This window comes from Arachis stenosperma, chromosome 6, assembly GCF_014773155.1.
Source record: "Arachis stenosperma cultivar V10309 chromosome 6, arast.V10309.gnm1.PFL2, whole genome shotgun sequence".
In the NCBI taxonomy this organism is placed as follows: Eukaryota; Viridiplantae; Streptophyta; class Magnoliopsida; order Fabales; family Fabaceae; genus Arachis; species Arachis stenosperma.
Window position 1 is genome coordinate 52,564,342 of NC_080382.1, and position 14,272 is coordinate 52,578,613.

A 14,272-nucleotide genomic window follows, 5' to 3' on the forward strand; every position below is an offset into this window, starting at 1 on the left:
AGTGTCGTGTATATATTAGCTACGTAGGACGACGAGGATGTAAACTGACTTGATCTTGTGTAAACGCTACATGTTTTGTTATAGTGTATATGATGTATATTATCAGTTATATTTCTATGTTTCTTTATGCTACTTTCCTTTTACTCTCAATGTATGCTTGATTATTTTATCTCTTCTCCGCAACGAATAAAAAAGAAAGTTACTCGTAAAATTGGCATCGTTCTAACAAGGAACAGGCTCATATATTAAATATTATTTAATAATTAGGAAGGATAAGTTAGTAACACTTAGCTTCTTGTATGACCATGGCATACTGGGAGTTGGGTCGTTACACTTTCCATCCCATCACCACCCTCCATAGAATAGCACCCACATCCATCAATCCAAGAGCAGCATGATCCCAATTATGCTACTAACCTGGAATAAGAGAGAAGGGATCAGTTTCACAAATTCATACTTCACAAGAAGATAGAGGAGGCCCTAAAGGTGGTGGTAGGAGAGACCCTTGGAGGAAGTTGTCAAGAGGTTGAAGTCAACAAGGAGGAGCTGGATTTTGTACTAGAGCAAGAGGAGAAAGCCGAATATATAGAAGAAAAGGAAGTGGTTGAAGATTTAGGAGATGCAGAACCTTCATTTGAACCTCAAGTCATGGAGCCTCCCTCCAAGACGGTTGAATTTGATGTTGAGGAGGGTGTACAACCTCCAAAGTATATCGTGGTTGAAGACTCGGAAGTGGTTGATCATGAGACAGGTTCAATAATTAATGAGTTTCTACCTATAATTGAACTCTCTTCCATTGAACTAAAGGAAGAGGTTAATGTTACAAAAGCTTGCAAAGAGGTGGAAGTTGTCAAGGAAGAGCTCAAGGGCATGGAGCTGGAAATCACCTTGCCAAAGTTATTGGAGACCTCTCCCCCAAAGCCATCACCATCCATTCCTTCATTCAAGTGGGTAAATCTTTCGTCTCTAAGCTTAATTAGCCCACTTGAATATGCTTTGCTTGAGACGGATGGGCAACTTAGAGCTCTTTATGGCGTTAAGAGTAAGAGGAAGCTGGTTAGTGGTTGGAGTTGTCATGCAAGGTTCAATATGGTTGTATGCTCCAAGTTAAAGTGCAAGGATTGGTATAATTCTCAATTGATTGGGTCTAGGAGGATGTTTAGGGGCTTAAATGAGAATTTCAAGGCTGAACCACCTGGATGGAATCATGATGATCAACTTGAAGACGGGTGTAGAATCAAGATTTGGGATCCGAGAATATATGAGGATCAATTTTGGGAGCTCAAAGCTTGTGAAGAACTCCATCATAGCTTGAGAAATTTACCTGGTATTGATAGAGCATATTGGAAGCCCAAGCATTGGTGGAAATATATTAGTAGTTAGCTTGGTTGGTGCAATTGACCAAACAGTTAGTATGGTACTAATGGAAATATGAATAATGAGTAACTAAAATCACTAAAGCGAAAGCAAAACAGAATAAGAGACGAGAAAAGAAACTGAAAAAAACATAACAAAGTAATTAAAATGCTTAATCTAGCTCTCCAATCAATTTAGTAGTTGTCAAATCCCCGGCAGCGGCGCCATAAAACTTGATCGGCCGGAATTCACACCCCACAAATTTTTGATAATGAATCCGTTCTCTTGGCAAGCGCACCAAAATTATCATCAAGTAATAACCCGCAGTGGAGTGGGATCGTATCCACAGAGATTGGTAGATTTGAGCAATGTTAATTAATTGGTGAATTAGTCAAGCTAAGCAATAGATAGTATGATTGCAGAATTGTAAATGAACAGGAAAGTAAATGGCTCAAAAGTAAAGAGAAGAAATAAAGTGCGTATAAGGAAATGGCAAGAATGTAAAGTGCAGAAACATAAATGACTGAATTGTAAATGGGAATATGGGATTAGCAGAATTGTAAACTAAGCTATAAAGAATGTGGAAGATAAGAATAGGGGAATTTATTGAGATTGGGAGATATTGTTCTCTTTGGATTAAATCTAGCTTATCTCATCTTCAATCATGTAACTCATTGATCTCTTGGCAATAATGATTGATTGAGCCCCAATCCCTTAGTGACTCAATCTCTCAAATCTTGATAATCAGCCAATTCCTTGGTCTAATTGCTCATGAAGAGAGATATGCTTGGTCTCTGATTATACCACACATCATTATAGGTCCAGGTAGAGGGTGGATTATATGTCACCATATCCAATCACCAAAACCCAGATTCTACTTAAGCGTGAGAAGGGATTTCAAGCATGGTTTCATGTTTCCTTTCCCAAGGTTCCCATGAAACCCATTTTGCATTCAAACTCTTTTCCAAGATGATTGAACACTAGCATTAAAATGAAATTCCTTCTAGCAAATCAAAGAGAAGATGAAGAGAAGAAGAAATTCACTATCATTAATCCATCAAGTACAACAGATCTCCCTCTCTCAATGAGAGGGAAGTTAGCTACTCATAGCTAAAGGAAAAGTACAAGAGATGGAAGAAGATAAAAAGTAAATCTAACTATGCTGTCAATGAAAGCTACTCCAATAACAACTCCCACCGCCCCTTTTTCAGTACTTTCAGGGGTTATTTATACTACTCTTAGTACTAGAAAATAAGAAAACACAAAAAGAAAAGAAAATTACAATTGGAGGGAAAAAGAAAACTCAATAAACGTGACCTCCAGTGGCTGGTGCTTCAATGGCGTGCCACGCCCAGCTCCAATTTAGGCTTGGCGCGCCACGCCTAACTCTCAAGTGGCACTTCGCCTTTGTGTTGATATCCCTGGCGTGCCACGCCTTCGAGCCCAAGTGGCATGCCCAGGGTCTTCTTGAGCCTTGGATAGCCTGCCGTGCCACACCTAACTCTCAAGTGGCACGCCCAGGCTTTTGTTTATGCTTTGGTTGACTTGGTGTGCCACACCTTCGAGCCCAAGTGGCACACCCAAGCTTTTGTTTTCATCTTCTCCATTTTGGAAAGTTGTACTAGCGTGGCACGCTTAGGGTCTGGCATGCCACGCCCCTTGTATGTGGTGGTTCCTTCATTGGCGTGCCACGCCTAGAACTCAAGTGGCACGCCCCTGTCTTCCTCTCGTTAATGGGTGATGCTGGCGTGCCACGCCTGAGACTCAAGTGGCACACCCAAATGAGAATAGATAGTTGGTTTGCCACGCCTTCGACACCAAGTGGCATGCCCACATGCTTGGCGTTCTTTCTTCTTCTCTGGAAAATTGTACTAGCATGCCACACCCATGGTCCAGCGTGCCACGACCATAGTTCTTCTTCATTCTAAGAGCTGGCGTGCCACGCCCAACATCCAAGTGGCATGCCCGGATGGTCAATGAGGGTTGGCGTGCCACGCCTTGGCCTTCAAGTGGCATGCCCAAGTGAGGATGAGGGCTTGGTGTGTCATGCCTTCGACACCAAGTGGCATCCCCCAGGTTAACAATGAGAGGTGGCGTGCCACGCCTTGGTACTCAAGTGTCACGCCCACTTTAAGATGACCTTCTTTAGCCTAGGCGTGCCACGCCTGGGTCTTCAAGTGGCACGCCCAAGTGATGACAAGGGCTTAGCATGCCACGCCTTCGATACCAAGTGGCACGCCCATGTGTTTGAACCTTCAATCTCGCCTCTGGAATTTTGTACTAGCGTGCCACGACCAGATCCTGGCGTGCCACGCCCAAGTGATGATGGCCCTCTTTAAGCTTGGCGTGCCATGCCTGGCTCCTCAAGTTGCGCGCCCAAGTGATGATAAGAGCTTGGCGTGCCACGCCTTCGACACCAAGTGGCACGCCCAAGTGTTTGGGCCTTAGGATTATTGAACTAGCGTGACACGCCCCATGTTTCAAGTGGCACGCCCATAGTGGTTGATGGTCCAGGCATGCCACGCTCCCTTTTGTGGTCTTCATCATTGCTCTCTGGAAACTTGTACGAGCGTGCCACGCCCAGCTCCTGGCGTGCCACGCCCATATGCTTTCATGGCGTTTGCTCTAAGTGGCACGCCAGTTTCACATGCCCAGCTCTGTTTTGTTGTTTTCTTCCTTTTTGTTGCAATTTTCACCTGAAATTCAGCACAAACCCATTTCAAAGCAATGTACCATAATATTTATCATTTTGCTCATGAATTTGCATTGGAACAATGAATATGTGCTCTTTTTATGGTCCTTTTGCATAGTTAAAAAGGTTAAATGATGCAAGCCATCCAACACCAAACTTAAACATTGTTTGTCCTCAAGCAAATCATTGTAAGTTGATTTTAATTGAATTGAGACTTCAACCATGAAGAAACGCATTCATTACCAAGAATAAGGCTAAGTAACAACACATGCATGAATGTCATTATTTCGATGCCACAGTGAACTTCCTAGACTTTTGAGGATTCTCCAAGTTCGTGTCTTAGGTGTCCTTTCTATTGATTGTCACCTTGAAGTAGCAAGAGTTACTTCTTTTTCTTTCCTTTTCAATTGACCACGACTCTAAGTGTTTTGTCTCAAGACGATCCTTTAGCTTAGGCTTTCAATTAGCACTCCCAAACCATTTGGTTTTAGGGTGCTTGGTGTTGAAACACCCCTAAGAATTTACTTGCCCAAGTCTCTTTTCTTGACACATCTTCACCACAAGCATCTAATAGGGCATCCAACTCTTTTGAGCTATTTTGTTTCTTTTCCATCCTAGTAGTTAATGCTCAGAGCCTTGAGTCTTTTTACTGCTCACTACTTCTCAGTTCTATAGGTATTCAAGGAACATCCTTAAATTTTACTTGTTACTTCCTGTAAGTCTAATTACTCATCATGACTCATTTTCTTTTTGATTTATTCATGGTGCTGTACTTAGTTCCTTTATCTATTGGTTTTGAATGTCCTTACTTAGTCTTAATCTCTTCTACTCTTTGTTTTTGCACAACTCACTATAAACCCTTATGGAAACAAACATTCTTTCATTTGATGGGTGTAATACTTAACAACATTGCATTTTCTTTCTTGAAAATATAAAGGACTCATAAAAGAACTTTAGTGAATCAGAAACAAACTAAGCATGAAAATTAAACTATCCTAACATTTCAACTTATTATTGAACAGAAATTAAAACTTGAAGAAAACTAAACAAAGTTTCAGAATTAGGAGAGTGTCAACCATGGGACTTAACAACCCTTTGAGCAGTTTCAGTTCATTGGCCCCTTTCTTTTGTCTTTCTTCTTGGAAAGGGAGGAGTCATCACCATTCTTCTTGGAGGATCCTTCTTGTGCCTTTGTGTCTTGGGGCTTCCAAAATCCAAGCCTCCTCATGTAGTTCCTTTCATCCTCCTTATGCTTAGCCAGAATTTCCTCCTGCCTTGCACTTAACTCCTCCATTCCTTGCATGAATGTTGGGTATCCGGGGTTGATGGCAGCCACAGCATTGCACAAGTGATTCAGCTTCGCTTGTGTGTTGATGTCATATTGCCTCCTTGAAATAGTTCTAGCATCATAAAGATGTCTGAGCTTCACAAAGTTCCTCTATTGCCATTTGTTTTGCTCCACTATTTTGTTGAGTGCACCTTGTATTTCACCCCAATCAAACTGTTCTTGCTGCTCCTTCAAGTGCTCCATGCTTCCTTGGAGTTATTGCATGTTCTCATTCATACGGTCCCATTGTTGTTGTTGTTGTTTGAGTTGGTTGACATCCTCTCTCAGATGATGTATGTCTCCTTTCATTTGGTGTATGTCTCCTTGCAATTGCTTCCAGTTGAATCCTTCAGGAAATTGTTGGTATTGATGGTGTGGTGGTGGTTGAAGTGCTAGGTAATGTGGTTGTTCCTCTGCCTCTTCTTCTTGTTGTGGCTGCCCTTGTTGGGGTACATGAGCATGGGCTCTATGCTCCCTAGCCCTTTGAAGTGGATTAACAACTACCACTTTGGCCATCTTCTTGGCAGTTATAGGCTTGTCTTAATCCACTAGCATTTCATCAATAATTTTCTCAACTCCTGCTTCATCACATAACCTTTGGATGATGCTGGAAAATGCCAACCTTGAGTCATCCTTGGTTCTTTTCAGTATTTTGTTGATATTGTTGGCAATTATTTCCCCAACATCCACATTCTTCCCCTTCATTATACTGTATATGAGCACAGCCCTCTCCTTAGTTATCTTTGAAGTGTTGGATGTGGGAATTAAGGACCTTTGCACAAACTCCAGCCACCCTCTAGCCTGGGGGCTCAAATCTCTTCTCCTCAGCTGGTTGGGTCTCCGATCCTTGCCGTTGATCCATTGTACATGCATCACACAAATTTTAGTGAGGATTTCATCAAATCATGGGTCATCTTGCTTTATCCTCTCTTCATAGCTCCGGGTGGAGCTTGTTTGCTTCACCATCAGCATCCTATTTATGTTGGAGGGGCTGTAATCAATGGCCTTCTGATGACAAGTCATCTTATACTAGTTTTACAAGCATTTCTCATTTGTTTCACTAGGTTTTATGCACTTTCTTGCACAATAAGTAAGTGATTGGAGTAGAATTTCATGATTATTTTGAATCAATCAAACATCATTTATTTTACACAAAATCATAAGGTTTATGCTAGAATTAATTGATTTCATGAATGATGCAAAGATCTTGTGATTTTGGTGAGACTTTGATTGCTTGTTTGGTTATTTTTAGGTGAAGAAATGAAGAAAGGGGGAAGCAAACAGTAAAGCGCTACGTTAAGAGAAGGAATGCCACGCTCAGTAGCATACATGGATGGCGCTCATTTCCAAAGAGAGCACCACGCTCACTAAGCAAGCATTTTCGTGGATTTTCAAGTTAGGAGGCAAGCTTGTGCTATCCGTACGTACTAGGCAGCGCTCCATAAGCCAGCATAGTGCTCACTAAGAGAGCGCTAAGGAAGAAAACAAGGGCACGAGAGGAGCACACTTAGAGAATGAACGCTGCGCTCATTGTTTAAACAGAGTGCTCCACTGGAAGCATGCATCCTGACCCACTTCAAACAAGTGCCATTTTGATCCACTTTTTCACAGGCCAAAAAGCCCACTCTAATTGCTTGATGAAGGAAATAGAAAGTGTATAAATAGGAACAAATTTGATTTAAGAAGAACCTTCTTTTTGCTCTCTTTTAAATTTTCCTTTTAGAATTTTAGAGTCGGAGATTAGCTCTAAGTTTACCTTCTTTTTGCTTTTCTCTTTTAATTTTTCCTTTCGAGAGTTTGAGAATTGAGATCAGATCTGGGTTTTCTTTTCTTTTCTGTTTCGTTTTCTCTCTTCTGCAATTTCTTCTTTCTGATTTTGTTACTTCACTGAAATTGTCAATTTATCTTTAGGATTTCAGAGTTGATCTAAGTTTTCTTGATGTTTTTATTTTTTTGCAATTTTCCATTTCTGTTTTGCTACTGAGATCCTGATCTGAATCTCTTCATCTCATAATTCTCTATTTTACTACAATTTACAATTCCAGTCTTGTTCTGAATCCCAGTACCCAAATTCTTTTATTCTTCAAGAAATTTAAGTTACCTGGCAATTTAGATTTACCAATTTAAATTTCGTGCACTTTAAGTTTCAATCATTTACCTTTCTTGCAATTTAAGTTTCAGCTCATTTACTTTCTTGTACTCTAAGTTTTTACAATTTACTTCTTCTGACACTTTAAGATTCTATCAATTTTCATTCTGCACTCTAATTCACTTGCAACTTTACTTCTGTTAATCAAATTTCACTCAATTTATCAAATATTCAGTTAACTAAATTCATCACCATACTAAAATTGCTCAATCCATCAATCTCTATGGGATCGATCTCACTCTTGTGAGTTATTACTACTTGATGCGACCCGGTACACTTGCCGGTGAGTTTGTGTGGAATCGTTTTTCCCTCATCAAGTTTTTTGCACTGTTACCGGGGATTGATATAGATTGACAATGATTAAGTAGGGTGATAATCTAGATTAAGTATTTTTTTTCTTTTTCTTTTGTTTTTATCAAGCACACTAACTGTTTGAGCTTTTGTTTAAGCTAACCTTAACCCCATTCTAGCTGAAGAGTGAACTATTTTTGGTTTCTCATTTTGTGTGTGTTTTATGCTAGGAAGAAGAAGAAATGAATCCACCTACTTTGATTCTGAACCAGAGAGAACATTTATAAGATTGATAAGAGAAACAAGAGCGAAGGGAGTTGTTGGAGAAGAAGACTAGGAAGAAGAAGACCAAGAAAAGGAAGGGAATGACCCTAATCCACCAGACGAAGTGGCTAACAATGGCCAGCCTCAAAGGAGAGTTCTAGCCTCCTACACCTTCACCAATGCAAGAAACTGTGGGAGTAGCATACTCACTTCAAATGTTCATGCTAACAACTTTGAGTTGAAGCCTCAACTCATTACACTGGTGCAGAACAACTGTTCCTATGGAGGAGGTCCCTTGGAAGATCCAAATCAGCACCAAGCCATTTTTTTGAGGATATGTGACACAGTTAAGACAAATGGTGTACACCCAGACATCTATAAGTTGCTGCTGTTTCCATTTTCCCTGAAGGATAAAGTAATTCAATGGTTAGAAGCATTTTCCAAAGAAAGCATCAACCATTGGGAGAATTTAGTGAGCAAATTTTTGGCTAAATTCTACCCACCTCAGAGGATCATAAGATTGAAGGTAGTGGTGCAAACCTTCATCCAAATGAATGGAGAATCACTTTATGAGGCCTGAGAAAGATACAAAGCCTTGATTAGGAAGTGTCCATCGGAGATGTTTAATGAATGGGACAGACTTCAAGATTTCTATGAGGGATTGACTTTAAAAGCTCGAGAAGCTTTGGATTATTCTGCTAGAGGTTTAGTGCAACTAATGAAGACAGCTGAGGAAGCTCAGAATCTAATAGATACTGTAGCCAACAACCAATACTTCTATACTCATCAAAGGCAGCACCAACCAGCTCCAAAGAGAGGCGTGATAGAACTTGAAGGTGTGGACACCATCTTGGCACAAAACAAGGTGATGCACCAACAGATTCAACAAAAAATGGAGATGATGGCCAAGAGTATTGATAGTCTTTAAATTGCAGCAATAAACACTACAAATCAACCATAACCTACATAGAGACAAAATGAAGAGAGCTATGAAGAGCAACAGCCTGAGCAAGTCCAATACATGCACAACCAAGGAGCTGGACAAAATGAGTTCCATGGAGATACCTACAACTTATCTTGGAGGAACCACCCCAATTTGAGGTGGGGAGACAACCAAAACCAGTAGCCTTGGCAGAGAAACTCAAACCAGAACAATTCCAGAAACACAAACCATCAAAACCATCAAAACACTAACCAAAACCAATACAGAAAACCACAAAATAATCAACCTCAACCCAACTACTATCCACCCAACAACCCATCCACTAACCAAAACAATTATCGTCCACCATCTACATCCCATGCTCAACCACAACCACATCAAGAAGTTCAAAGGATCTTCAACTTGGAGATGATGATGGAGAAGATGATTAAGCATCAAGAATTGGCCAATAAGAACCATGAAACTTCACTAAGGAATCTGGAAAGACAAATTAGACAACTATCCAAGCAAACAGTGGCTGAAAGACCAACCAGTGCACATCCAAGTGATATCATTCCCAACCCTAAAGAAGAATGTAAAGTAATCCAATTAAGGAGTGGAAGAACCCTGGAGAATGACAAAGAAGCTAACAAGAAGCCTGTGGAGAATGATATTGGTAGCAAGAAGCAAGGAAGAGAAAAACACAAGTAAGACCAAGAGGAGTCCAAACAGAAGGAGACAGAGTTCCAGGCTTCAAAGAAAGGAAAACAAATCATGAAGGAGCATCCACAAGAACAGAAGAAGGTGGAGAAGCCATACACTCCTTCCCTTCCATATCCTCAAAGGTTCAACAGAGAGCTTAAAGACCAATAGTTCCCCAAGTTCCTATAAGTTTTCAAGAAGCTGGGAATCAATATTCCACTTGCTAAAGCATTGGAGCAGATGCCTCTGTATGCAAAATTCTTAAAGGAGATTATCAACAAAAAGAGACACTGGGATGAAAAAGAAAGAGTAATTCTAACTCAAGAATATAGCGTTGTGATTCAGAAAGGATTACCACCAAAGCTCAAGGACCCTGGAAGCTTCTTTCTGTCATGTACTACTGGCAGCATACTATTGGACAAAGCCCTCTGTGATCAAGGAGCCAGCATCAACTTGATGCCTCTCTCATTAATGAAGCAGCTTGCAATAGAGGAACTCAAACCAACTAGAATGTCACTCCAAATGGCAGATCGATCACTCAAGATACCTAATGGAGTGGTGGAGAATTTGTTAATGAAGGTTGGAGAATTCATCTTTCCTGCTAACTTTGTCATTTTAGACATGGAAGAAGAAGGGCATGACTCAATTATCTTGGGTACACCTTTCTTGGCCACAGCAAGGGCCATTATAGATGTAGAGAAAGGTGAAATGATCCTCAGGGTGCATGATGAGCAAATGAGCATCAATGTCTTCAAAGCTATGGAATACCCTCTTGAGAAAGCACAACACATGAAAGTGGAAATGATAGAAGAACTAATGGAGGAAGTGTTTGAAGTCAACGGTCAAGAAGAACAAGAAGAAGAGACAGAAGTCGTTCAAGAAGTCTCTGAAGAACAAGTGACTGAAATTCCCTCTAAAGGTGAGATAAAGGAGAAACCAAAACAAGATCTGAAGCCTCTTCCTCCACACCTTAAATATGTATTTCTTGGTAAGGAAGATAGTTTTCCAGTGATTATTAACTCTGCCTTAAGTGGAGAAGAAGAAAGCAAACTTCTTGTTGTATTGAAAGACTACAAAGATGCATTGGGGTGGACAATTGATGACTTGAAAGGCATAAGCCCTACCATATGCATGCACAAGATACTTTTGGAGGACAATTCCAAACCAGTGGTTCAACCTCAGAGAAAGCTAAACTCCACAATGAAAGAAGTTGTTCAGAAAGAACTGATGAAGCTATGGAATGCAGGAATCATCTATCCTAATTCTGACAGCTCATGGGTAAGCCCGGTTCAAGTGGTGCCAAAGAAAGGTGGGATGACTGTCATTGTTAATGAGAAGAATGAGCTTATTCCCACAAAAACTGTGATAGAATGGAGGATGCATATTGATTATAGAAGGCTGAATGATGCCACGAGAAAAGACCACTTCCCCCTTCTTTTCATTGACCAAATGCTTGAAAGGTTGGCTGGCCATGCCTATTACTGCTTCTTAGATGGATATTCTGGCTACAATCAAATAGTGGTGGACCCTATGGATCAGGAGAAAACCTCATTCACCTGTCCCTTTGGAGTCTTTGCATATAGAAGAATGCCATTCGGGTTGTGTAATGCCCCAGCTACCTTCTAGAGATGCATGCTATCAATCTTCTCAGATATGGTAGAAAGGTTTATTGAAGATTTCATGGATGATTTCTCTGTTTTTGGTGACACTTTCAATGCTTGCTTGCATCATCTTATCCTAGTCTTGAAACGGTGCCAAGAAACCAATTTGGTTTTTGTTCATACCCAAGGTCGAGCTGTCTGACCCGGGATGTTCTACAGACAAAGCAACCGACCTCTTCAGGTCAGGACGACCTGACTTTTTTTCAGAGAGCTCGTCCAAGTCACCAGGAAAGCCCAAAGAAGGGCCCTAACAGAGGACAGCGTACCAAAGCCCAAGGCAGTCCAAGCCCGTAAGGAGAAAGTCGGTTCCCTTGAAAGATAAGATGACCTCACTCAAAAAGATAAAGATAAGATAAGATAACTAACTTATCTTATCTAAGAAGGTCACTCCACGCTACTATAAATACACTGAGGCACCCAAGTATAACTCATACTCTGATTCTACTAAAAAACCTGCTTAATATCCTTGCTAACTTAAGCATCGGAGTCCCTTGCATGTACCATCACCCTCCGGTGACGAAGGATCAGAACCATCACCAAGTCCAACAAGTCGGATGCCACCGCTTCGACCAGCATAGAAGATCTCGTCCGAGATCGACCTACAGTTTCAGATAACCCTCGGAACATTGGCGCCGTTGCTGGGTAACCTGGAAGTCATCCCATCATCATGGCGGACGACCATGACAACGACCACACTTCAGATCTAGAAGATAGAATACCGCACAAAAATACGGACACCACATCAACGGATATTTCCCAACTTAATAATAAAAAGAACTCTCTAAACGCGGGAGCTATGGATGCACTTCAAGACCGTTTAAAATAACTTGAAGAAGAAGCCCTACGTCAACGAGAGGCTGAGAAAGACCTACAGATGGAAATAAGGCGAAGCCAGGAATTGGAGGACAAACTCCTAAAACTTGAAGCCGATCTCAAGACCAAAGCCAACCAATCCCCTCATGTGGATAGCTCCTGCAAGGACCAAGATTCGTTCACCAAAGAGATCATGAAGACCAAAATCCCAAAGGACTTTAAACTCCTAGATATGACTTTATACGATGACACTACAGATCCCAGCCATCATCTCAGCAATTTTAGAAGCAAAATGTAACTCACCGACACCTCTGATGCTGTTCGTTGCGAAGCCTTTCCGACAATTTTAACGAAAATGGCAATTAGGTGGTTCGATAATCTACCTCCTAGATCCATCTCGAGTTTCGACGACTTGGCCAAGAAATTTTTGGCCAGATTCTCCATCCAAAAAGACAAGGCTAAGCATGCTCTAAGTCTATTAAGAATTAGGCAAGGAGAACGGAAAACTCTCCGCAACTACATGGAAAGGTTCAATAAAACGTGCCTCGACATACAGAACCTACCATCAGAGGCTGCCATTATGGGCCTCATCAATGCCTCGAAATCCGGATTCACCTCCTGGGATAAGGACAAAGAATATCAAAAAGAAGGAAGATCGACATGGAGAAAAAAACAAAAAATACCACAATTACACCCTGACGTAAGCGGAAATTGGCAAATTAGGAATTATTTAGAAAAATGGCGTTGCAAGTACAGTTCTTAACCGGTGAAAATCCACTTATCAATTTAGAAAAGAGTTGTCACAAATTTTAGAAATAAAATACTGGGAGTATGAGTCCCAGGTCGTCTCCCAACAAGTTGCAGGAAGATGTGCTATTTTATCAATCAGAGGTTTTCCAAATGGGTTTTGAGTTTGATGAACAAAAAATTAAATTAGAGAATTTATATGATTTAAATAAAAATCTTGACCGCGAGAAGATTAATTAGAAGTTCTATCCTTGTTGGCATTTTGTCAAGATCAATTAATAATTAGTCATTGTTTTCATTTAGTCAACCCTCAACGAATGAAAGAAAGTCAAATTAAAAGTCAACTTCTATTCACAAGTTCTAATCTTCTCCCTTAGGAAGGATTAGAGTTAGTGACTAACAAGCCAACCAACAATGAACCAATTAAAATTGAACTCTTGAGTATTCTAACTCAAGGTTCTCCTTTTAATCAACTCCCAATCAAGTTGGGGAACTACTCCATCATCATAAATGTAGACTTCACAAAATTAATGGGAAAAGTAAAAAGAGACATAATAAACAATAATCAAAGAGATTAATTAAAAGTAAAAATAGTCTTGTATTAATGAACTCTAAAAATAATCCAGTGTTAACTTTGGACAATTTAAGAATATGGAAGAGTAAATGAAAGGTAGATAAACAAAATAGAATGACCAGTTCCGGAGGTAGACTCTTCTCAAAAGCCAAAGCCAAAAAAAAAATCTTCAAATCCTAAATTGTGAATGTAAAAAGAGAAACCTAGGGGTGCAGTAAAATCAGATCTAAAAATAAGAAATTATGCGGAATGAATTCTTCCCCTTGTCTCTGCATGTTCCCTGGCTCTAATCTGTGTTTCTGGGCCAAAAACTGGGTTGAAACGCAGCCCAGAATCTATGCCAACGACTTTTGTAATTCTGCAGATCACGCACGTCACGTGACCATGTCGTCCACGCATTTGCGTCACTCATCGTTTCCCGTGCCACGCGTGCGCGTCGTCCACGCATTCGCGTCACTCTGCAGCTTCCAATCCACGCGGTCACATCAGGCATGCAAGCGCGTCACTGTGATTTCCTCCATTTCGTGCGGTCACGTGAGCCATGCACCCGCGTCACTTCTCGCTGGTCATCTCCTCAATTCCTTGTGTTCCTTCCATTTTTGCAAGCTTCCTCTCCATTCCTTATGCCATTCCTGCCCTATGAAGCCTGAAACACTTAACACACAGATCACGGTATCGAATGGTACAAAGGAAAATAAAAATATACAATTAAAAGGTCTTTAGGAAGCAAGTTTTCAATCATGGAACATTTTCAAGAAGGAATTGTAAATACAT

At 40.7% G+C, this 14,272-nt stretch overlaps 1 protein-coding gene across 1 annotated transcript; it reads left to right on the top strand.

Moving 5' to 3' along the window:
* Positions 1-9,943: 9,943 nt before the first annotated feature.
* LOC130934047 (uncharacterized) lies at positions 9,944-12,475 on the top strand. Its single transcript, XM_057863637.1, has 2 exons — positions 9,944-10,814; positions 12,198-12,475. The coding sequence occupies exons 1-2, from the start codon at positions 9,944-9,946 to the stop codon at positions 12,473-12,475; spliced, it is 1,149 nt and encodes a 382-aa protein (XP_057719620.1).
* Positions 12,476-14,272: the final 1,797 nt, after the last annotated feature.